Genomic DNA, 24,279 nt, shown 5'->3' on the forward strand with positions numbered 1-24,279 from the left:
ATGCTGTGAATGAATAAATGAAAGAATCACATTAATTAGTTTCAGTAATAGCAGTTACTACCTAAATGCTGAAATAATGTAGATCAATTACAGAATTTAAGAAATAACATTTGAAATATTACAATAACAAATATAATTTAATAGGAAGCAGTTGATTAAGTGTTTCTGATTTCATGCATTGCTGACATTTATTTCATTTATCATATTCACTGAGAAAAAAGCTATTAATCCTGGAATTTCTTCACTAAATACTAATATTTTTATTTTTATTGTTGTTTGCACTGTGTCTGTAGCAAATGTTAGAGCAGTCTAATCATTTTGTCAATTAAAAGGCAACTGCAAAAAGTGTTTCATTACATTTCATTTCCATGAAAGACAATCCCCGTCCACTACCACAGCCTCTGTAGCTGGACACAGCAGGTGATATGTATCATACCAAAATCCACATAAAGAAAATGTAACTACATACTACAGCGTTTTTGCGCTGATCATTTTGCTGGCTATCAATCTAATAATGAAAATTAAGATGTTGAGACTACGAAGGCACAAACAAAGCAAGTGGATTCAAAAGTACCACTACATTGAATAAAAAATATGTAACAAAAACAAAACAGTTGACCGTTAAATGTGATTTATTTAACAGATGGTGTATCCGTTAAAGTACAATAAACATTGTTGACAGGAATTTTTTATATAAATATATTAACATAAATATCAGTCTAAAAAGACTGTACAATAAGGCATTCAATTGGAACATAAATGAAATGCCATTATTCTAGTCATTTCTTAAAAACTGATTATTGTTATTAAACCACATTCTGTTCTACTATTTCAAAGTTTATTTGAAATTCTATCAACATTAATAGAGACTTTTAGAATCAAATTCCTATGCCTCTGATGTGGCAGCATTTCATAGAAATGTTGCTGTTTTCGCATAATCAAGAACCAGAAGTCAAATTCAGAAAAAAATATTACTTATATTTATCCACTGAAGGAAATTTAAACAATGTTTAACTTTAAAAATTTTACAACTCATATGACACATACATCATTTAAACACACATATAGGCTGAGAATACTGAATAAAATGTATACACAAAGAAATTTCATAACATTTTTAATGCTCAAAGAAATGAAAAAGTCGAGTACCTCATTACATAGTGATGGTATTTGTTGTTTAAACCTACGATTAAAATGCTCAAAAATTTTTGTACCATACTATTCGACCATTTACTATTTATACTATCCCTTCCTATCCTGCAATAAAGTACAACATGCAGTCATTTGAGAAAGACAACAGGTGACTAATCTGTCATGCTATCAGCACTGATCAAGTATCACTGTGCAGGAAATTTCCAGCAAAATGTACGTCCAGTACAATGCCAGCACCATAAAGACATTCCCAGACATTTTAACATGCGTTGAAATTCTCATGTAACTGCTGAAAAAATGAATATTTCCACTGTGTATTAATAATGTCTTTCAATATGCAAAGCTTAACTGTTTCTATTACAAGCACTAAAATTTTTATGTATAACTGCTAGTCAATAACTATAATAAGCATGTATCACAATACTACTATTATTTTCTGTACCTGGAACTAACTTAATATAAAATACATCTGATGTGTTCAATAAAAAAAAAAATGCACATATGCAACAAGCAAGGTAAAATGATTTTACGAGTCATTTATTGAAACAGTGTGTGCAAGTTACCAATTCATTTAGACTGGTAATTCATTTACCTGAAATTTTTGCTATGCAAGAGGAGCCAGTTTATATTAAAACTCTCACATCGCTACTCTAATATACATGCTGTGGCGAGAAAGATGGCTTCTGAAGCACTATTTACCCCTTGAGCCAGCAAGGAGTGTAGAAAAATATAGTATCTTTAGGAGATCACACTAGCTATGCTACATATATACAAATGGCATCTCTGCAAATAATGTAACATGCAAAGTGATAACTTTACAATTAAAAACATGGATGCAAAAGAAAAACACGAACTTAAAATAATGAACTGTGTTTTTCCTGAGATTGTTGCCCTCTACAACAGCATTACGGTGTCAAGATGTTTTGGATGGGCCACTTTTGCTATCATAACATCATCTTGATGGACAGGAGCTAGTACCAGATCTAGTGCTTTTGCCTGAAATTCCACTATGTGCAGATTGCAGACTAGACATAGAACCTCTGAAAGAATGAAGACAAAACATTTTATTAAACTTTTTTCAAAGACGGATTTTAGTACAAACATTCAACCAACCATGAATTTCTAAAGCGATCTCTCAAATACCTGTAGTCTGATGATCGAAGCTGTTCATAGTAGTACATGACCTGGGCTTTATGAGCAGTAATTGAATCAATTATATCTAGTGGATGATTACAGTGGAATTTCCACTGGAGGATGTATGTACCCACATGACTTGTGACATGAGAGCCCTGAAAATATATAAATCATTTATCATTCTTATTTAAAATTGCAAAGTGTGCAACATGATTCAACAAACAGTGAGAATGAAGCAATAGAAATTAAAAGTATATTGTAGAGCTGCAAGTCCTTCCAATTCCTTCTCTACAATGAAGAGTCATAGTACAGACAAGAAACCTTGCACTCAGCACACACAAATAGACTGTACAGTGTTTCAACTGCAAATGTTTCAACTGCAAACTGGTAAGATACATTAGTTTGTTGTAACCTATTTAGGTTTATGCTTACTCATAAGCTCATGTTATCCATGCTGCATATGTTCCTTTTATATCACACTAGCAAACCCGACAGTGCTTCACAATTGCTACGTATGTATGGGACTTTGATATATGTTCTGCTATCCTCCTCCCCTTATCTATGTCCATCTCCTCCTCTCCCACCTCCACTGATCTCCTCCTTGTCCTCTCCTTGTTCATAACCTCCCTCCACCCACTCACTCTCTGTCCATCTCCCCCTCCCCATATCTGCCTGCACATTCTCTTCCCTACTCACTCTATCCATTTCCTCCTTCCCCCTCTCGCTGACCATGAAACTTGTTTATTGTTACAGCCAATGAAACCTTGAATGGGAATCGAAATTGCTTAAAATAAATGGGTAAATCAGATGTTATCATTGGTATACAGAGTGTGAGAGACTGTGAGGAGAGAAGCTTCAGTGACAGTAGTTCACATAGTTTTAATTGAAAACTTTTAGGATAATGAAGTTTACGACAAGTCAGTTCTATAGTAGTATTCTAATCATAAACCCATAGCCATAAATACAGCTTTCCTGTTAAAAGCAACTTTGAGGAAGAAAACAAAGGAGCACAAGTTGTTTACATGATTTTTGCTTAAAAGGAGAAGTAGTGCATATGGAAGAAACAATTTGTCTAATGGTTGTAGAAAAAGTTTCGCTACCAGTCACAATAAAAGATTATTTATTCATCACATGACCAGTTTCGGGCATGTGCCCCCAGGTGTTTATACATTTATGTACATATTTATATTGTTGGAGATCAGTATATAAATACAAAGAAAATTATTTGCTCGTGACTAAACAGATACAAGTGGAACAATTGCAAGTGGCAAGGCAACATTTGTCGAAAATATATGTGCACTTAACATAAAGATGAAGCATCATTATTACAATTATGCTGTGGTGACAGTTTTTCCACTTAGTTGCACATTTGTTATCATTATCACATCCACATTTCAGTTTTATAAAATTTGGCTGCATATTTCACTATTGCAACGTGCACTCGTGAAATACACTGTGTTTACATACAAACATACGGGCTTAAAAAAATGCATAATGTGGATCAAAAAACTTCGCAATTTATAATAGCTTTTTAAATTTCTATATGTGCAACATCCTTGCTCTTCCTTTGGCTAAGTTCTTTGTCCATAACCTACATGTTTCTGTACAAGCAACATCTTTACACCTCCTACATTTAAGTTCTTTGACCATAGCCCTTATGTTTGTATCTAAACACAGTGTATTCCACGAGTGCACATTGCAATAGTGAAATACACAGCTAAATTTTATAAAACTGAAATATGGACATGAAAATGATAACAAATGTGCAACTAAGTGGAAAAACTGTCACCACAGCATAATTATAATAATGATGCTTCATCTTTCCGTAAGTACAGATACATTTTTGACTAGTGCTGCCTCACCAATTACAACTGTTCCACTTGTATCTGTTTAGTCAGCAGCAAATAATTTTCTTTATATTTATACAGTGATCTCCAGCAATATAAACATGCACATGAATGTATAAACACCTGAGGATGGGCACAAGTCCAAAACCGGTCGCTTGACGAATAAATAATCTTTTATTGTAACTGGTAACGAAAATTTTCCTACAACCTATAAAGGAACAGTCACAGAGTTCAACAGCATCCTCTATGGATAAAATTCACTTAATTTGTCTAATGTTTTAAATATTCTACTATCATAGTTTGGTAATAAATGCTGCTCCAGTAAATATACCAAAAAGTGGGAACCTGGATATTTTAACAAACCATATTACCAAACACTCCAGCACACACAGAACAAAAACTATTAAGTGCTTCTGACATTTTTTTATTCCTCACCTGAATACTTTCACCATCATGGCAGACAACTGGGGCTTCAACCCTGAAATAATCTTGTCCTTCTCGCCAACTCTTCTCAATAACTGACCGATGCTCAGGGTCTGTTGCTAGAGGATTCATTTGCTGAATTGTCTGCAGAGGACCTGTGAGAGTCAGATGTATAAATGCAAGATCCAAATAAGAAGTAATGTCATCAACTTATCACATTCTGTATTATACCTGTAGCAGTATGTAACATCACGGGAACACGAGTTCTGTAGACTGTGAACATTACATCCTGCCTCATTACATCAAAATCCCAAGTGATTACACTTCCCGGATCATCATTTGATATCAGTACTTCATGAACCTAAAAAAAAGTTTAATCTTCTAATGATACATGTAACTTTTCAAAAAATTAAATAAGAAGACATGATAACTTGAATTATGTTCAGCTACAAACAACTGCCCTTCCTGACACCAATATGAAAGATTCTGCTTACCTGCCCTCTGCCTAAGGTGACACAGTGATATATGCTGTCCTCAGTAAGAGGACAGCCTTCCTTTCCCAATTCTTCCTCCGACATGTATAATGATTTTGGTACTAGGCCACCTTCCTGAACCATCGTCTGGAAGTGTACAATCAACATCAGATTAATTTACTAACAAAGTATTTTAATAATGCATTCTAAATGCTACTTACATAAAAACAAAATTTCTCACATTATAAATTGCAGTTCTCATAAAAGGTGAGATGCAATTATCCAAACAATTAATTAAAAAAGTGTGTCAATGATTACTCCACTTCCACACACTATTAACATATGTAAATTTTGTCCAGTATCTGAAGCAGCCAAAGGGAAGAGACATGTCACTTGTAGTCCAAACTGAAGAGGGGTCACATAGCCTCCCTCTCTGTTTCCTTTTCTTTATCCATTTATTTTTTAATCAAATAACATTGAAACTTCCAATATAATGCTTGTTGTTATTTTTTTAAATTATAAATCATTGGATTTACATCTGGTGAGTGGTGAAGTTTTGTTATGATTTTGTATATGACTGATTTTGGTACCCTTCACAAACAAGTCCTAGAAACAGCTGCAGTTAAAAAGAAGGCCTTTATTTGCATTATTTTATGGGGCATGTTTTTAAGTAAGGTCTGTTTTGTTGTAGACACTAGCAGTTCACGCACATACGGCAACGAGCGCATGCGTCGTGTACTGGCGTGCCTTGGGAACAGCTGTGCTCAGTTTCAGCTCTGCAGCTAACCTGCACGGTTCAGTTCTGTGCTTTTAAAATGTTTAAGACTATCAACTCACTCACCGCATGTGAGGTTCACTCAGTGATACAGTTTTTGTCAGCAAGGAACCTGTCTGCTACAGAAATTCATTGACAGATTTGTGAATTGTACGATGATACCGTTATCAGCGAAAGCAAAGTGCATAAGTGGGTACGAGAATTCAAAGATGGCCATGACAACGTCCATGATGAGGACTGCTCCAGTCGCCCTTCTTTGATTACAGATGATATGGTGGCTTCAGTTGAAGTGAGGATTCGTGAGAACAGGTGCTTCACAATAACAGGTCTCTCAAATAAATTGCCTGGCATGCCGAGATCAGTGCTTTATAACATTGTTCCTGAACACCTAAAGTTTAGGAAACTGTGCTCCCATTGGGTCCCAAAACTCCTAACAGAGAACCACAAAAACCAAAGATCTGAGCGTGCAATGAAGTTCTTGACTCATTATCATGAAGAAGGTGGTGGCTTCTTGAGTCAGATCGTAACTGGAAACGAAACATGGGTTTCACATTGTGGGATAGGCATGGTGTTTTGTTGGTTGACTTAATGCAACAAGGAACCACTATCAATGCAGAAGCACACTGCTAAACCCTGAGAAAGCTATGCAGAGTGATTCAAAACAAAAGACATGGCATGCTGACAAAGGGAATTGTCCTTCTCCAAGACAATACAAGATCTCACACTGCAGGTCAGACCAGCGATTTATTGGACAGTTCTGGCTGGGAAGTTTTAGACCATCCACCCTACAGTCCTGATCTTGCGCTGAGCAATTACCATCTGTTCCTCCACCTCAAACAACACCTCAGTGTCAACCGTTACAATGACGACGACGACGTGAAAATGGCAGTGAGCTCTTGGTTATCGGAGCAGGCGGCAAGTTTTTATGAAGAGAGTATTTTAAAATTGGTTGAGAGGTATGATACATGTTTCAACAAACTTGGCAACTATGTCGAAAAATACAGCGAAGTATGTACTTTCTGAAAATAAATTTACTTTTTTGAAATAGTCTTTCATTGTGTATTTATGTTCAAATGGACCTTACTTAAAAAAGATGCTTCATATTTTATAGAAAGAAACTGTCATATCTGAATGGAATTTAGATAATACGCAAATCATAGATCTGCAACACAGGACACAGTACATGTACAACAGAGATGAAAACTAAGCCTTCCACAAATATTTATATTTTAAACAATCTGCAACTTGTTATACACCATTAGTCATCATTAGTTTGCTCTGATTATGAAATTTAATTTTACTCATGAGTAATGAGTTTCAGTTTGGCTTAACTGTGACTGGTAAAGGACTGTTTTGCTTTGAAAACACTATACACAGTGTAGTTTCGTTCCACACAATATAATAGCTGAAGAGCCTTAGAATGGGTGTCATATTAAATGAGTTTCACTATAAATTATACTGTCTTAAACAAATAAAACTAACTAAAACAAACAAACAAACAAACATGTGCGCACGCACCTGCGCCCACACACACACACACACACACACACACACACACACACACACACACACAGAGAGAGAGAGAGAGAGAGAGAGAGAGAGAGAGAGAGAGAGAGAGAGAGAGAGAGAGGCTACAACACTGTGTTTTTGAAAATATAGTGAACACAAATTCTAAAACATTAAACAACATTCAAAATGTGTCCACATGAAATTGTTAGTAGCATTACTATCATGTTTCTAACACATGAAGTCTACTTTAAGCCCATAAACAACTTTAACAATATGCAGCCGAGGTGGAGTAATGGTTATGTTCTTCTCACATCATCACCAATATATATTAAATGTTTCATTACTAATGATTATCAATATTACTTAGTTTCAGTGATAGTGTTTGTGACATTAGAACAAAATATATCTCCTTACCGATTTCTTTTGTGAATAAATGTGGCAAAACTTTGCATTTAAACATAGATTCTAATTTTGTCACATCCATATAAACTGCCACAAAAACCTAAAAGTTGCTTATGGTATCTACAAGTTACTTCTTCAGTTTTTAGAAACACACTGTATCTATACTGTGTACACTACTTCTAAAAGCTATATCCCCATCTGATGAAATAATCATTTTCATAACTTCAGGATTAAACTAGCTGATTAGTTCAAAGCTTTGGCTTACCAAACAACTGGGATATGTATGTGCTGAAAGATTTTAGAACTGAAAAAGTGTAAACAAGGAATCAATGCCATTTCGTGCAGCATGTTCAAATGAACCACAGGAGCTACTTCACTGTGAAGATGGTGCATCAGATTAGTACCAGTTAGCTTAAAATTGTTCATCATAAAACTAAATCTAGCTTGAGACCAGTGCTTCACAGTGAGACCATCTCTGTCACTTCATTTCACGATACAGTGCCAAACCCCCAATTCCGTTCCCACCAGAATCTGCCTCGGTTCAGACTGTGCAACAACTGATAAGATATACTGAAAAAAAATTGCCAAACAGTTCCCACCTTTACAGTTCAAACTTAACTTAATGATACAATCTGCGACAGATTTTAGCAAAGACAGTGGATGTTTAGAGCAGACTGCGATTAAGTTTGGATCAATCATGTCTGAAAAATTAAAGCTTGCATTTTCTAGGCCTAGAAATATAAAGATTAACAGCAGGCTTTGTATAAGAATAAACTACTAGTGAATGCAAACTGTGAGTATGGACTCCATTCAGAAATGTGGTACAGCATATTCTGGGAAACACTAAGGCTGCAAATTACATCATTTCAGTCACAGAGATGATAATCTTACAAACTATTTAACTGGAACAAGAGTATCAAAGTTCACTTTATTCATGCTCACCTAAATTATTTTCCTGAGAATTTTTGTGATTTTATGAAAGAATATGGCAAGTGTTTCCATAAGGCTACTGAAGTGTTGAAAAAGATATATGAAGATATGTACAGGTGATAGTACAGTATCATTGGCTGTTGAAAAGAAACTGTACAGAAGAATACCAAAGCCAATCGAAAAAGGTCCACAAAGTAAATGTTAACGAATGTTTGTTTTTAAACATCTGTGTGGCTAATTCTTACACGAGCCTTCTGTTGATTTAGCAGTTTCACAATATAGCTATGCTGTGGGAAAAAAAAGAAACTTAATTTGTACTATTTTCTTTACTTGTGGGAAAACCTGACATGATTCAGAATTTTGCAAATCATTTTGGTTGTTTCTGATACTGCTATTCATTTCAAAATAAATCTTATGACCGTAAGGACATCAAAATTTGATACTTAACAATACATTTCACTTTTGTACAGAATCTCTTAAAAGAAATTACAGTCAGCACAGACTATCAAAGACAGATAATCTGTTTTAAGATTTTTGCTATGTATCAAATGTAGTGACATCTTAGAAGATAATATGTGCTGAAGTAACCTAGTTTGCTGCACTTTTACCAAACAATGGAAATGACAAGGTAATGAAGATATCTCCTACTTTCTATGTTAGAAGACTAACGGCTGCAGCTAAAAGGACATTCTTGAGAGATTTTGTTACATTAGTGAATGTCACATTCAGTATTGAAAAAAATGGAAAAATTGCTTCACAATTTCTGATGAGTTACTATGCTGAAACAACAGATTATTTGAAGCAACACAGAAAAGTGAACTTTTTTTCCTTTTATATCCTCGCGGTAACAAAGAAAGAAAGATGCACAGAAAACTAAACATGTTTTTCTTTAGAACACACACACACACACACACACACACACACACACACACACACGAGGAGGAGGAGGAGGAGATGCAGGTTTAACAGTACAGTGGCAATGTTGTTATAAGAGACAGAACATGCCCTGCTAGAGCAAGTATGGGCTGGAAATTAATGTCTTTTTCAAATGAACCGTTCTGACATGTACAATAATTTAGATCAACTTCTAAAAATATAAATCAGGATTGCTGGATGGGTATTTGAAGCTTGCTCCTGAATGCGACTCCAGAGTGCTAACCCCTGCATCGTCTCTCACTGTGGATTGGTTGGAATTTAACACACTGTTAGCAGTGAGGTCATTTGGCAGTGTACCAGTTCAATAGACAGACGACACAGAAAGAAATTAAACATAGCCTTAACTAAAGAAAGATCACAGAAATACCTCACATCTTTAAGGGAAACTGCAAAAACAAAATGGTCCAACTGGAATTTAAATACCTGTCTTATTAAATATTAATTGTAGCCTCTTAATGACACAGCTTGCTCACAGAGATTAATTAAACATTTAAGGTACATACTGAATATGCCAGCAATTGCAAAACTAATGCAGATCAATAGTTCCGAGGTTGATGGGAGGGGGAGGGGGGGGGGGGGGGGGAGGATCTACTGGTTACTTACAAATTGTTCATGAACTTATTAGCAACACATCTATTGGGACTGCTTTGGTAGATTAATAGGTGTAAATGTGTTCGCTGAATTATGATGCGAGTAAAGACAAGTAACAAACTAGCCTACAATTTCTGGCTACTGAAACAGTTATGAGCATAATGGAAGAACATAAAAGCATACAGGAAATTAAATACTCTCACTGTGGTGTATCTCGTGATTTAAGCCCTGTGCACATTCTGCAGTTGTGTGTTCAGATTGGTTATGAGGTGCTGTAGCACTGTGACCTAGCACATAAATTTCTGAAACATGTAAGCAACACCAGCAGCACACGTATACTGAGTTCTACAGCAAATACGCTGACAGAAGAAACAGGGATAACTCCTTACAGTAAAATACGTTGAGTCTTCCCATGTGTCGAACATTGAGAATGGGACAGATCCTGGCTCGACTGGGAAGTTTGGCTGCCACAGACATCATAAAATAAAAACATTGATTTGCTGTTACCAATAAAAAAGATTGTTACTTAAACATAACATAGAAATGCTAATTTGCTGAAGTACCCTTGCAATATAATTCTGTAATATAATGTCTTCATCTTGTGAATAAAATTCCAGACAATTCTATTTCATAACTTACAAAAGTACCTACTTACAGAATTTATATTCAGTTAAGTGAAATGCTGTACACAATATAAACCTAACTGTGCACTATTTTCATTGAGACTGCGTTCTGAGTAAAAGTTCTGACAAAGTCCTTGTACTACCCAAGGTTAACAACATATTGCATTTGCTTAGATCTTGCTATTTATCTTTCACAATTATGTACATACATTTTTATTTTTATTGAAGAAATATAAAATCCAATGGGCACTTGACAGAAAGGAGGAGTCATGTTTGAAAGAGAGATGTGTAAACACAATGACACTGTTCCTCTGCTCCTGAAAATGAAGAACTTGTGAGGCATGATGAAAAAGAAGATTGTGATGTGAGGAATAAACCAATGTGATATTAGCAAGAGTATTTTACTGAAGTCATCAACACAGTCTGCAGTAAGGATGAGTATGTTCTTTCTAGCTAGTACAAGATGAAAAGAGAAACCTGTAGTGCATTTTCGTGAAATGAGTTAACACCCAGGCGTCACTTAAGTAACTTGCACAAAATATTTCTCTTTCTTATTTTAAAACTTAGTGCTAAGTTCATTTTTTAAACAATATGTTAAATCTGCATGTGTTCACACACACACACACACACACACACACACACACACACACACAACAGAGAGAGAGAGAGAGAGAGAGAGAGAGAGAGAGAGAGAGAGAGAGAGAGAGAATGAATGAAGACAAGTTATCAAGTTATTTCATTATTTGATACTTACTCTGCATGAGCCACCTAAGAAGTCTGGAATGTACTGCTCTGGAATCCAGTTTTCAAGACCTTCTGCTCCCTGGTAGTCATTTCCCCCATAGAAAAGGAACTTGCTACGTGTATTTTCATCTGTAAATTGATGGTATTAAGAAACAACATTTCTACTTGTGCTGTTAAGAAAAGGGGGTGGATTGGAGGAGAAGAAAGATAGGCCAAAATAATTTTTGGAATTGAAGGAAAGAAGGAAGGTTAAAGTATAACATCATGTTGACTAAGATCATTCGAGACTTAGCATAAGCTTAGTTGCATGAGGATGGTGAAAGAAATCAGCTTTCACTTATTCATAGCAACAACACTGGAATTTTCCTGATATTATTTAGGAAATGAAATAGAACTAAGTCTATGACTGAAGCAAAAAACTACATTAATGAAAGGAGCTAAACTTGTCTATGTATGTATCTGGATTAACGTTTCAAACTTGCAAAGGAAACAACATACCGTAACTACAATTTGATTAAAAGACAGAAAAGTGAAATGTACTATAATCATAAACCGAGTAAAGGTGGGGAATTGTATGCCAAGTTATTAAACTCAATACTCACTACAAGATATAACTTCCATCACTCAGGCATATAACTGAGTATGTTCACTTTCTCAAAAATACTTTATTCTTTGTGCATGCATAGCATTTCTTTGTATTTTGTGCAATATATGATTTCTCTTCTCAATACCCTAATTAACCTGCATTATGAGAATCAGTTTATTTTGATTACCTTATTTTACAGACTACAAGCCATTACAGACTATACGACACACCTTAATTTTTAAGCAAAATTGTTTTAAAAAATATAACATTTTTACCACTTTTATTACTTGGTTGTAAACCCCAACTAAAAAAATTTCTTACTCCGTAAAACTAAACTGACCTTTAACATTCCTGAAAATTGTCATCTGAACTTTCTTCTTCTGCTTCTTCTTCTTCTTCTTCTTCTTCTTCACTGTTGTCCTCTTCATATATGAGATGATCTTCATTGCCATTGAGAAAATTACTTCTTAAAAGGTTTAACAATAATGCCTTCTCTCAATCTAGACCATGACTATTTTAATCACTGAAACACTTGTTTGACTGTAGGTCATTTTACAGACCCATTTAATTTTTCAAATGATCTAGCACAAGGTGAGAACTCTACTCCAATAAAGCTCCTTTTCTTCTCCCCCCAGACTCTGTTATTCCATAATTTCAGTCCAGCCTTGTCCATCCAACCCCTGTCATGTACATTAACAACAGGTGGAAGTATTTCAGAAGATTTTGGCAATGTTTTGTGCTTGAAAATCATTGGATTAAGTTTAGTACCGTCAGCACAACTTGAAAAGCCAGCAGTGTAGTGCATTTTTTCATGTCCACTTGGTTTTACTGTTGCAGTTTTAGCAACTTTCATTGCAACAGTTTTGTTACTCGGCACATGAAATATCAGAGGAGTTTCATCTATGTACACTATCTGGCTTGGTTCCACACTGGTTTTCTTTCTTACGATTGTGTACTTGAATCATTTTTGTATTAATTCCAGTGCCATTTTGACAGTGTCCTTGAATCAATTTCAATGCTTCGTCCACTACTCTTGGTCATTTTGCATTCAGTTCTCTATTTAAATATTTGGTTTTCCTAATTCTTTTTTTTCCAGTTCTTCTTTACTATCATGCCAACTGCAAATGGTTTTTTCTGTTGGTGGAGGGCTGAAATGACACTCAGCTGCTTTGTTTCCATGGTCTTCTGCACATGCTATTCTTTTCAACTTATAGCCCGCATCATAAATACCTTTTATTTTTTCTATTATGAAACTAGCTACTAACAAAAGCATTGTACTGTTGCAGGTAACGCAAATCACTTTCAATCCAAGTTCACTGGCACTGTAGACTGCAATGACACATCATAGGGTACAGAGTGTTAACAAGCTTGCAAATCCCCACAACTCATGTCCATCACATCAGTGCACTGCTGCTGCCAATTGAATCTAATGTTGTCATATAGAGATTGGTTTCCCGCGGCGTCGAATATATGACCATTTTTAAGAATGGCAGGAATTTTAAATCAAACATTGGACATTTTTATATTAATGTCAAGTATAAGAAGCACCTGAATTAAGATATTTTATCTCCTCTTGCCATTAATTAATGATTAACCCTCATGCAAAATAAATTTTTAACACAAACACTTGTTGAAAATCTTGTTACCAATGGGTGTCTCAAAAATCAAATGGTCATATTTACGTAAAATAAAGACTAGCCAATTCCGCAATCATACATGTATTTTATTTTAAACATAGACATTAACTTTATAGTTAGTTCATACAGCACTGCTTAAATGTACAACAATTTATCCGAAACAAAAACAAACAAAAAACAGCAATGACAAGATATAAACATACCTATGAAAGTACCAACAATTGTCCACAAAATCGGAAAAACACGTGGTGCTCTTATAATGAGGACTCTACCCATTGTCTCTGGATAGTTAGCTTCCACTATTTCTATTATTCTTAAAAGGGCCTGGAAAATTTAAGGAGATGATATTAGGTGCGAACTGCAACAACAGGTATCTTTTTTTTTTTTTTTTTTTTACAGAACAACATATCTAGCACATTCACTCAAATATACATGAAATTAATCAACACGTATTTTTTTAATGTCTTTGCATTAATGTCTTGTCCAGTGAAACAGATTAAGTTACACAAAAAGAAAATTTTAACAAATTTATTTCATGTGATACTACTGACTTGCTTACAGAAAGCATAAATCATCATATTCTATACAGCTTTAGAATGTTTGGCTCCAGTGAAGAGCATGAGAAACAAATGGTTTTCAAATGAGTGACATGTTCCATGTGAGGGAAATAGGCAGTTCCCACCACCAGTGCTGACTTTGCTCTTTCAGTAGCCACTGCACAACGAACTAGGAAACACTGTGTCTTTTATAGGGGAGCATAATTTTAAAACCAGCAAATCTGTGGTTAATGTTCATCATCTCTTCAATTAATAGTTCAAGGTTTTGTGGGACTGTCTCAAACACGTGGTGCATTTTGAGTTACATAAAACAAATTATTAGGAAACCACCCAGCCTTCCCCAAAAATAGAGAATCACAGACATGAGCAGTCTCTTTTAGTTTAAAACACTCCATACATATACAGTGTCTTTGAAGATACACTATTACGATCATCTCCAAAGTATGTATTCATACTGAATTTTACTTCCACTGAGGATAGCTCCCATCTGTGCAGCTCATGAAAGGGGGTGGTGGTGGTGGTGGTGGTGGTATGGATGTGAAGTAGCCATCGAAATCTTGCATGTTGTGCCACTGAGTGGTCCATTTTGGTTTTGGGAACAGTTTGGCAGTGGCAATTCATTCTAGTTGACAGCTAGTTGGCTGTCATACCAATTTAAAATGCTGGGCAGTGGTTGCAGCACAGAAGTTATATAACACAGCTGCTTTCACAGGTGGCATGGCCTCTGATGGGATAGGATAACCTGTGGCAGGACTGCAGTAGGTGGTGCTGGATGGGTGCATTGGGCAGGTCTTGCATCTGGGTCTTCCACAGGGGTACAATCCCTGTGGCCAGGGATTGGGGTAGGGTGTGACATAGGGAAAGACTAAGATGTTGTGGAGGTTGGGTGGGCAGCGGAATACCACTTTGGGAGGGGCTGGAAGTATCTTTGGTAGAATTTCCCCCTTTTCAGGGCATGAAGATTGATAATGAAAGCCATGACGAAGGACGTGGTTCAGTCTTTACAACATGAGGTGGTACTGGTCGACTGGGGAGAGCTTCTTTGTGGTTGGTTCTTGGGATGGATGTGAAGATCAGGTTTGTGTGAGGATATGGCATGGAAGATCTGTTTGTGAATTAGGTCTGGATGGTGTTGCCTGGCTGCAAAGGCATTTGTGAGGCCTTCAACATGCTGGGTGTGGGAGTCGTCATCGCTGCAGATGTGTCACACATGGTTGCATGAGACTTATTATATCCTGTATAATCACCTGTGTCCATTACAACAGCTGTACATGCTGTGTGATTCTCAATAGCAGTGTAACGCACTTCTAGCAACTCAAAATCCCCCCCATATATTACTCCTGGTCTGCCTGTTCTTGTTTCCTCTTTGGCTCTGACACATGACAACAAATCACGTGTGAGCGAATGTATTTCATGCGCATGGTGATATATCATGCATGATCAGATATACCCCACAATACTACCCCTTGCTCCTAACACAATTCCTTCAATTCCTTACACCTGTCAAAGTTATTCAACTATCCCTACAACCATCTGACACGTTTATTTATTTGCAACTTCCAATGCAAATTTTTTTGCCCAGCACTGACTCCTCCCCCCCTCCTCCTAATGAAATCCTGCTCCATTTATTTGGACCAGTTCAGAAAAGTTTCCCAATCACTAGCCAAAACTTTGTCCCATATCCTGTTCCTTTAATGCTGCCTAAGCCATGGAATTCCCCTCAATTGCCTAACCATAAAAACATCTATTTCTGGATTCCACTCCTCCTTCCACAATGGCCATCTTTCCAGATTCACTGGTCCCTTTCCCTCACAAATCTGGTCCTACAACAACAATTTCCACTCCCTCCACAAAATACTGTTACTATGCAATCCCCACTACCTATACCTCATCACCCTAATTGAAATCCTGACACTCCCACTCCTAGGACATTCCAGACATCACTTCCTAAAGCTATCCAGCCTGCTGACATCCTACTCCCACCTTGGGGCACCACTGTCCAACCCCCATCCTACCCACAGTGTTCCTCCTTGGCAACCCCTCAGAGCACCCAGACTTTGCCTAGTTGACTTTCAACCTACCACATCCTCCAAAATGCACCCACCAACATTCCACGAATAAATGGTAACTGCCAAACTGTTGCCAATAACAAGGTCGACCACCCACCTGGCACAACAGGCAAGATTTCAATGGCTGCTTCACGACCTGTGTAATGTGAATACTCCCCGCCCCACCCCCCCACCCCACCCCCACCACCCCAACCCTTTCTGAAATGCACAGATGGGAACTATCCTCATAGCACATCCTTTGCTCCATAACCTTCCTGTGCTAAGGCTAAGGAAACTCATTGGTCCCCCACCCAATTTTTGTGTGTGTGTGTGTGTGTGTGTGTGTGTGTGTGTGTGTGTGTGTGTGTGTGTGTGTGTGGTGTGTTTTTACATGTTTTTTTCCTACCAGCTTGAAAAACGAAGTTATTCCAGAAGCTAGCGAATCTCTGTAGCTTTCGTTTGTGTACCTATCGACGACGCAGCCCATCTGCCTTTAGGTGTGTATCCTTTATTCCTAAATAATCCTTAATTCTCAACCAGAACCTTTTGTACATAATTATAATAACAGTAGTAGTAAACCACTGTCACTACTGTTATCAGCTGAAGTATCAAGACGGTACCTGTAGGCATTACACAAGTAGTGCAGGGGTACCAGTTATTGATCCTTACCTTCACGCCTGGACGCCAAAGATGCCTCATGTTGAGTCCTTCAAGATCAACAAGTAAGGACCATGTTGATACTGGCTTTCCTTGAGTTCTTGTAGCTTCTTCCATAAGCTGCAGACCCTCTTCACAAACATGCAGTGTCTGTATACAATGGGAACACAATGACAATGTACATCTGTAAATCACTACTTTTTAAATATTCAAAAAGGAAAATAAATCTTGCCATTTAAGCAGCTTCTTTTAATAAAATTACTTAAACTTTCTGATGATGATGAAACCCATCATCATCTTTATTTGTTCACAAAAATTTAACATTTCCGATCATTATTTTTGCTCCTTTCGAACAATTGTACCATACCACATGGGGAGAGATCGAAAAGTAGCAGGAATTTTTGTTTTTCTTCAACAAGCTTTATTTATCCATCAACATCAACTTTGTCCCCTTCATTGTAATCCTCCTCTGACATAATACGCTTGGCCCAGCAACCTTTCCATTTTGGAACCACTTCCGGAACTCAACTTTTTGTTATGGTGTTCAGTCCCTTCAGCAATTCTGTCCCCCCCCCCCTCCTTCCATGATTGCAAAACAACATTGTTTTATGGTTCTCTTCAGCCTCAGGAATGTCTGGCAAATATGGTGGCTAAGGCAACATAACAGTTTTGTCTTTTGCCTGAAAATCACAGACAAGCCTTAAGGTGAGAGTGGGAGCATTATCACAATGCAATTTCCACGAGTGGTTTTGCCATACTTCTGGTCATTTTCTTTGGATGAAAACAGCACATATTCCTTACTGACTGTACGACCATAAGGCAGGAACTCATGATGCACTATCCCATTGTAATAGCAGGAAGAACCACCTTATGTGGTGGAATTTTTCAAACTTTTTTTGTGGATTTGGCACTTCAGGCAGTTTACACTGGGACAACTGGGTCTTCGGTTCGATGTCATACCCATACACACATATTTCGTTCCCTGTTATAGCCTTCTTTAAAAGTTTTGGATTGTTGTTGACTTCGTTCTGCAAATTCCCGAGTGATGTCTAAGGAACATCATTTTTGGTCAAAATTCAACAATTTTGAAACAAACTCCGCTGCTACAAGTTTCATACCCAAAAATCTGAAAAAATTGCTGTGTATGAGCCAAAAGATATGTTGACATTATTAGCAACCCCTCTGATGGTGATTCGGCAAGTTTCCAAAACCAGTTTCTTTACTTCTTCCATACTGGTGTCAGCAACTGACGAGTTAGGGCAGCCGCCACATTCATTGTCTTCTCAACCCTCTTTGAAATGTTTATACCACTCAGACTCTTGCCTTACTCATAGTAGATTTACCAAACGCCACAGTCAACATTCTGAATGCAGTGCTGCACTTTATTCCATTTTTCAAGCAAAATTTGATGCAAATTCTTTCATCCATCTTCTCTGAAAGTATAAATTTCCAAGCACTCAAAAACATGTATAACCTTTCAAACTGCCAACAATAAACTAAATATTCAAAACAGCTAAAAATGCAAACATACATCATGAACATGTGTACCAACAAGATAAAAAAAGATATTGGAAATTGGACGTATAACGCCTGCGAAATTAGAAAATTCCCATTACTTTCCGATTATACCTCATACTTATAATAAATATATGCAAGTAGCAATTTAGAGACTACTAGATAAAACATTTACCGTCACCAATATAAAGTAATATTCAAAAGTAGTACTACCAATCTTTTACAAACACAATTGTGTTAAGGATGTACAATCAGTACACAGACACTAAATTAAACTTGATGAGGTAGTCCCTACAGGACAGTTAGCTTGTATTATTAATTATCCTAACTGCTCTCTTCTGAAGCCTGAAAATCCTATCCCCGTAGATTGTGGGTACCCCACACCAAATTTCAATCCCATATTGCAAATCTGAGTGGATTAATCCAGAGTATACCTGTTTAAAGCCAAGAGGGATTGTTATATTTTATGAGATGTTTTGGTAAGTAAATATTGCAGCTAATGTTTTTACAGCTGTAGGTGACACGCTCCTTCCATGTATGATGTGTAATCAATCACAATGCCTACAAAGTTATGTTTATTGAATGTTTCAGCTTTAGATAGTGGTTCAATATTTATGTCCACTTGAGATTGGTTATAATTTAACAAAAACCATGACAACATTCTTCTTCCCATTCAATGTTAAGTTTATTCATGGTTAGATAATCTGTCTTCTGTTCAAAGTTCTCTTTATGATTTTAGAATGCTAGCTGCTCAGTATGGCTCCAGCTAATGAATGATTTATCATCAGTTCAGTTAACTAGCTTTGAGTTTTACAGATGTGCTTTGTCACTAACATACACAAGAAACAAAAAGGCCAAGAACACTACCCTGAGGGATTCCACAGTTGAGAGAATTGTGTGCTGATGATGATATTTGGTTTGTGGGGCACTCAACTGTGTGTATCAGTGCCAGTATGAAGTCTCAATTTTTACACAGTCCAATCTAGCCACTATCACGAATGATTATTATTATTATTATTATGATAACACGAACACCATCCCTGGGCAAAGAAAATCCCCAACCCGGCCAGGAATCAAACCTGGGAGCTCGTGGTCCAGAGGCAGCAATAGTAGCCACTAGACCACAAGCTGCAGACGAATTGTGAGCCGATTTTACTATTAGGATCTTACAGTCATCCTTATAAGACAGTTTGACATACTGTCTTCTATCTTGGAGCTGAGTAGTTAAGAAATTTAATGCTACTCCTCTAATAGTGCCCACAGTAACTTTTTGCTGTGTACTGCTAAACAAGTTGTACAATGGAAACAGTAATTGGGATTTTTCTAGGCTTGTCTAAGGCCTACTTTTATCCAAACTATTGTGTGATCCACAGTGTCAAAGGCCTTAAACAAATCTAGAAAAATCACAATGACTGTTTCCATTATACAATCTGTTCAGCAGTACATGGCAAAAAGTTATTGTGAACCACTCTTTTCAGAATGCATGCTGTGTATTATTTAAGAAGTTGTATTCCTAGAAGAAAGATTTCATTTCATTCAAACTTACTCTTTCAAGTAACTTGTCCAGTATTCAAGTCAATGAAATTGGTATGTAATTATTTGCCAGTGGTTGCTCCATTTTTGTACACTGGTCATACCTCAATGATTTTTAAAAATCCTCGAAAGGTCCCCAGGGTAGTTCAGCCATGTATTAAAAGTGATACTGGTTTTATTAATCCATTTCTGCATTCTTTAAATAATCCAGATAATGTGTCATCTCATCCACTACATATTTTTTAGTTTGAAGATTAGTTTCATTCTTTTACACTTCTCAAGAAAAATTAATAGCTCATTTTAATTGAGTTTATATGTAGCATTGACTCATCCATAAATTATTCTCTGCATACCATACTAAAATGTTTCTAGAAGGCCTCACATAATGTCTTTGACTCACTCATCAACATTCCATTTTCCCATCCTTTGTTTACTATGCTCTAGGCTGTTTTACTAACATAACTGGGTTCATTTACCTGTTCAGTGTAACAATGTGCTTTTAGAGTCTTCAGTGATTCCCTGCATGTTTTTCTGCTGCTTCTGTACTTTGTTAGGAAATAATGTAGTTTTATATTCCTGAACCGGACGTAAAGGTGCTTCATACTTTCTTTTAATTTATGGATTTCTGGAGGAACTAAGTTCCTTTGTGTAATGCGATTTCCTTCCCCCTTTTTTTTCTGATTGAAACTTTGATTAAATCAGTGAATAGGAAGTCCAGGTTGGAATATCAACAACAATGGAATGGACAGATTGCTGCTCAATGTAAAGAAGGCACAATGAAAAAAGAAAGAAAAATATACACATTCACACATGCAGGCACAGATGATTGCTATTGCTGGCTGCACTGGCCTGACTGCTACTGTTTTGAATGAAAGGAACAATTCTGAGTGGGGTAGGAACAGGAAGGGATAGCAGGGTAAGGGTTGGCAGGGGGGGGGGGGGGAGGGAGAAGAGTGCTGTCTGACAGAGCATGCAGGGATGGAAGGTGGCAGGACAGACCTGCTTAGTGTGCATCATCAGGAGCCTGTGGGGGAGGAGGGGGAGAGGAGGAATAGAAAGGTGCTGGGAGGATGCATTGGCAGAGAGGAGTACAAAGTGAGGGTGAAGGTAGGACAGCTGGGAGAAGGTGCTAGGACAGAGGGGGGGGGGGGGGGGGGGGGGGGCATAAACTATCACCTGCTACTAATTCATGTCCCTCACTGCTATTGTGCACTGCTATCTGCCAATGCACCCACCAGTCTTTTCCCCCTCTCTGCGTGTCTCCTTTTTTTCCCACACTGGGCATTATTTCTAACAAAAGATCGAATGGAATCTGTCATAACAATTCAGAAACAATGAAAAGATGGTGGTGATGGTGGTCTGTTTGACTGAGGACCAAATGTAGGATATTCTCTTTACAAGCTCATTTTATATTATTGCAGTTTGTCGGTGGTCATTCATGTGGACAAACAGCTTGTTGATTGTCATGCCCACATAGAAATCAGTGGTTGCAGCTTACTTTGTACACCACATGACTGCTTGTACATCCCTTTGATGGGATAGGGGATAAGTTGACCAGGATGGAGTAAGAGGTAATGGGATGATGTATGGGAAAAGTCCACAGTTTTGTGTAGGTACCATCCCACAGACAACTTTATGATTTATCTTCCTGGTTTGTATTTTCTGTGACCTGTATAAGACATTTGACTCTGTGAATCACTACATCCTTCTAGATAAACTGAGGTTTTGTGAAATTGATGGTATAGCCAACCAATGGATAATCCAACCAAAAGACTGCAGATAGTTGTGCTCAGTAATTAAACTAATGTAATCAAGGGAGATTATTCTGACTGGGGAGAAATCACATATGGGGTTCCCAAAGGTCAATCTTTGGTCCACCACTGTTCCTCATGTATGTAAACAGTCTACCACATAATATACAAGAAGAATTAGTTCTTTTTGCAAATGACACTACCAGTATTGTAATCAGTCCAAGCATACAGACACCCCCCCCCCCAACCCCCCACCCCCACCCCACACACAGACAGACAGACATACACCCAGAGAGAGAGAGAGAGAGAGAGAGAGAGAGAGAGAGAGAGAGAGAGAGAGAACACTCATTCCACATCATGATTTATCGCACAAATGATCCATGGGACATGGAAGTAACTAACTATAAACTAACAACATATTCCATCCTGGATTTTCCATTGTTTAACTATAAACTAATTAACTCTAATTTCACTGTCTCTATGTCTCCCCTGATTTTTTTTTTTTTTAATTAGAAAGTGTAGAATCAAGTGTTTCCCCATTTTACTGCCTCAGTTGCAGCATGCATCATTAATGTTTTAGTTGTTCAGGTACTATACTATAATGAATAATGAATGAAACCTGAAGACAGACACACATTTTATGAGCAATGTTACAATACTGAAAGGAAGAAAAATATGTTTTTTGTACTGCCACAAAAACAGAAACTTTCTATCTCTTTTTCTTATTTTTCATTCAATAAAATACTGCTCACTTGTAACTACTAGGAAGACAAATTTACATCGGACTTTCAAAAACAAAATAATAATTACCAATTTCAAGAGTCCCTCTTCTCCTACTGATTTGAAAAGTCCTTTAACATCCATTTGACCAAGACGTAGAAGATACAATGGCCGACCATCTGAAAGTACAATACAAAAACTTTGAAGGAAATCATTAAACAAAAAAAACCAAATGCACACACGCCCTTCCCCCGCATTTTACCTTTATCCATATGGTGCCACCCTCCAGGAAAGTAATCTTGCACCACCTGAGGGATCTGATATTCAGAAAGTATACGATCCACTTGATGTTTTTTTCTCCAAATGAGTGACTGTGACAGCATTTCTCTAGCCTTCTCCACATTGAAATCCCTGGCTCTCAAAAATCTTAGTAAAGTTGAATCACTTGGGACCTGCAAAGATAGTATTTCATAATAAATGTTCTCCATTATTTTAGGTTGTTTGTAACCTCTTACAAGTAGCCGACACATTTAACAACATTTTCAGTTGTTGCTGATAATATGACAAAATCAGACTTAAGTAAGAACATGCCAGTCAATGAAAATAAAGTAAGTGCATGTAGAGTGTTCAGTGTACATCAGCTCTGTCTCACAAAATGGAGTAGCAAAAGCAATAAGGACTCAAAAATTCCAACTCCCGAGGCATTGATGGGGTCCCTGAAATAATCTTAACGAAGAGTACACCAAGCTTAACCGAAATACATACTAAATTGCTCACTTCAGACAAGCATTTTCTCTGATTTATTAAAACATCTGAAGTTATTCCAATACATAAAGGTAAGAGATGTAACATTAGTAATTATAGACTCATCTCCTCTTGCATTTCAAAAACATTGCAAAAAGTTAGATGTGACAAATTTATGGAACTTGTGAATCAAAACAATATACTATGTAATGAACTACATGGATTCAGAAGCAAGAGTTCTACAACAGCTACATTTCCGAGTTTATCATTTGCATACTAAACCTGACAGACAAGAAACAGGATTCAACAGGCTTATTTATTGACCTATCGAAACCACTTGACAGGGTGAATCATAAGATTCTGCTGTCAAAGCTTGAAAAATTTAGCATTCAAGTTCTGTCCAACAATTGGATCAGTTCCTTCCTGAGTAATCTTAAGCAAGCAGTGTGCATCAAGCACACAGATGTCAACCTAAAAACTGTCTCTGAACACTTGTCAGACTATAAACCAATTACATGTGGTGTACCCCAAGATCAGCAATGAGATCTCTTCTGTTCTTTCTGTACATAAATGATCTAAGGTTTAATGTGGGTGCATATAAAAGAACCACATTTGCAGATGACACCACACACTACTACAAGGGGAAAGTAAGGAAGAATTACAGCAATTAGTAAACACTATCACAAAACAACCTAGCAACTGGGCACAGAATAATCAGTCTGTAATACATAAGAAAAAAACTATCACACTAAAATTCTACAACTCTCTGAACAAGTATATATTTATCCCATTTGTTTCTACCAATGATGAAATAGCTGGTAACAGTACAGGAAGCAAATACTTGTGACTATGGCTCCAAAGCAATGTAAAATGGAATAAACATAATAAATATCTTAACGAAAAATTGACCAAAACATGCTACCTCCTTTGCTCACTAAAATCCTACTTTAAAAAAAACAGTACAGAATGCATATCATGCCTACTTATATTCT

General features: G+C 36.9%; 1 protein-coding gene across 2 annotated transcripts in view; it reads right to left on the reverse strand.

Moving 5' to 3' along the window:
• Positions 1-669: 669 nt before the first annotated feature.
• LOC124709160 (SEC14-like protein 1) overlaps positions 670-24,279 on the reverse strand; it is a 222,414-nt gene continuing 198,804 nt past the window's right edge. The window contains exons 8-18 of one of the 2 annotated variants that reach the window (XM_047240820.1): positions 22,806-22,995; positions 22,634-22,722; positions 17,037-17,174; positions 13,966-14,086; positions 11,550-11,668; positions 10,562-10,636; positions 5,051-5,176; positions 4,788-4,917; positions 4,569-4,711; positions 2,296-2,441; positions 670-2,192 (exon numbers count right to left, since the gene is read on the reverse strand). In XM_047240820.1, coding sequence (XP_047096776.1) covers positions 2,105-2,192; positions 2,296-2,441; positions 4,569-4,711; positions 4,788-4,917; positions 5,051-5,176; positions 10,562-10,636; positions 11,550-11,668; positions 13,966-14,086; positions 17,037-17,174; positions 22,634-22,722; positions 22,806-22,995 — 1,365 coding nt within the window. In that variant the 3' untranslated portion in view covers positions 670-2,104. The remainder of the gene's footprint in view (positions 2,193-2,295; positions 2,442-4,568; positions 4,712-4,787; positions 4,918-5,050; positions 5,177-10,561; positions 10,637-11,549; positions 11,669-13,965; positions 14,087-17,036; positions 17,175-22,633; positions 22,723-22,805; positions 22,996-24,279) is intronic. The other variant, XM_047240821.1, reaches the window with a different exon arrangement.

This window comes from Schistocerca piceifrons, chromosome 1 (genome assembly GCF_021461385.2).
Source record: "Schistocerca piceifrons isolate TAMUIC-IGC-003096 chromosome 1, iqSchPice1.1, whole genome shotgun sequence".
Classification (NCBI taxonomy): Eukaryota; Metazoa; Arthropoda; class Insecta; order Orthoptera; family Acrididae; genus Schistocerca; species Schistocerca piceifrons.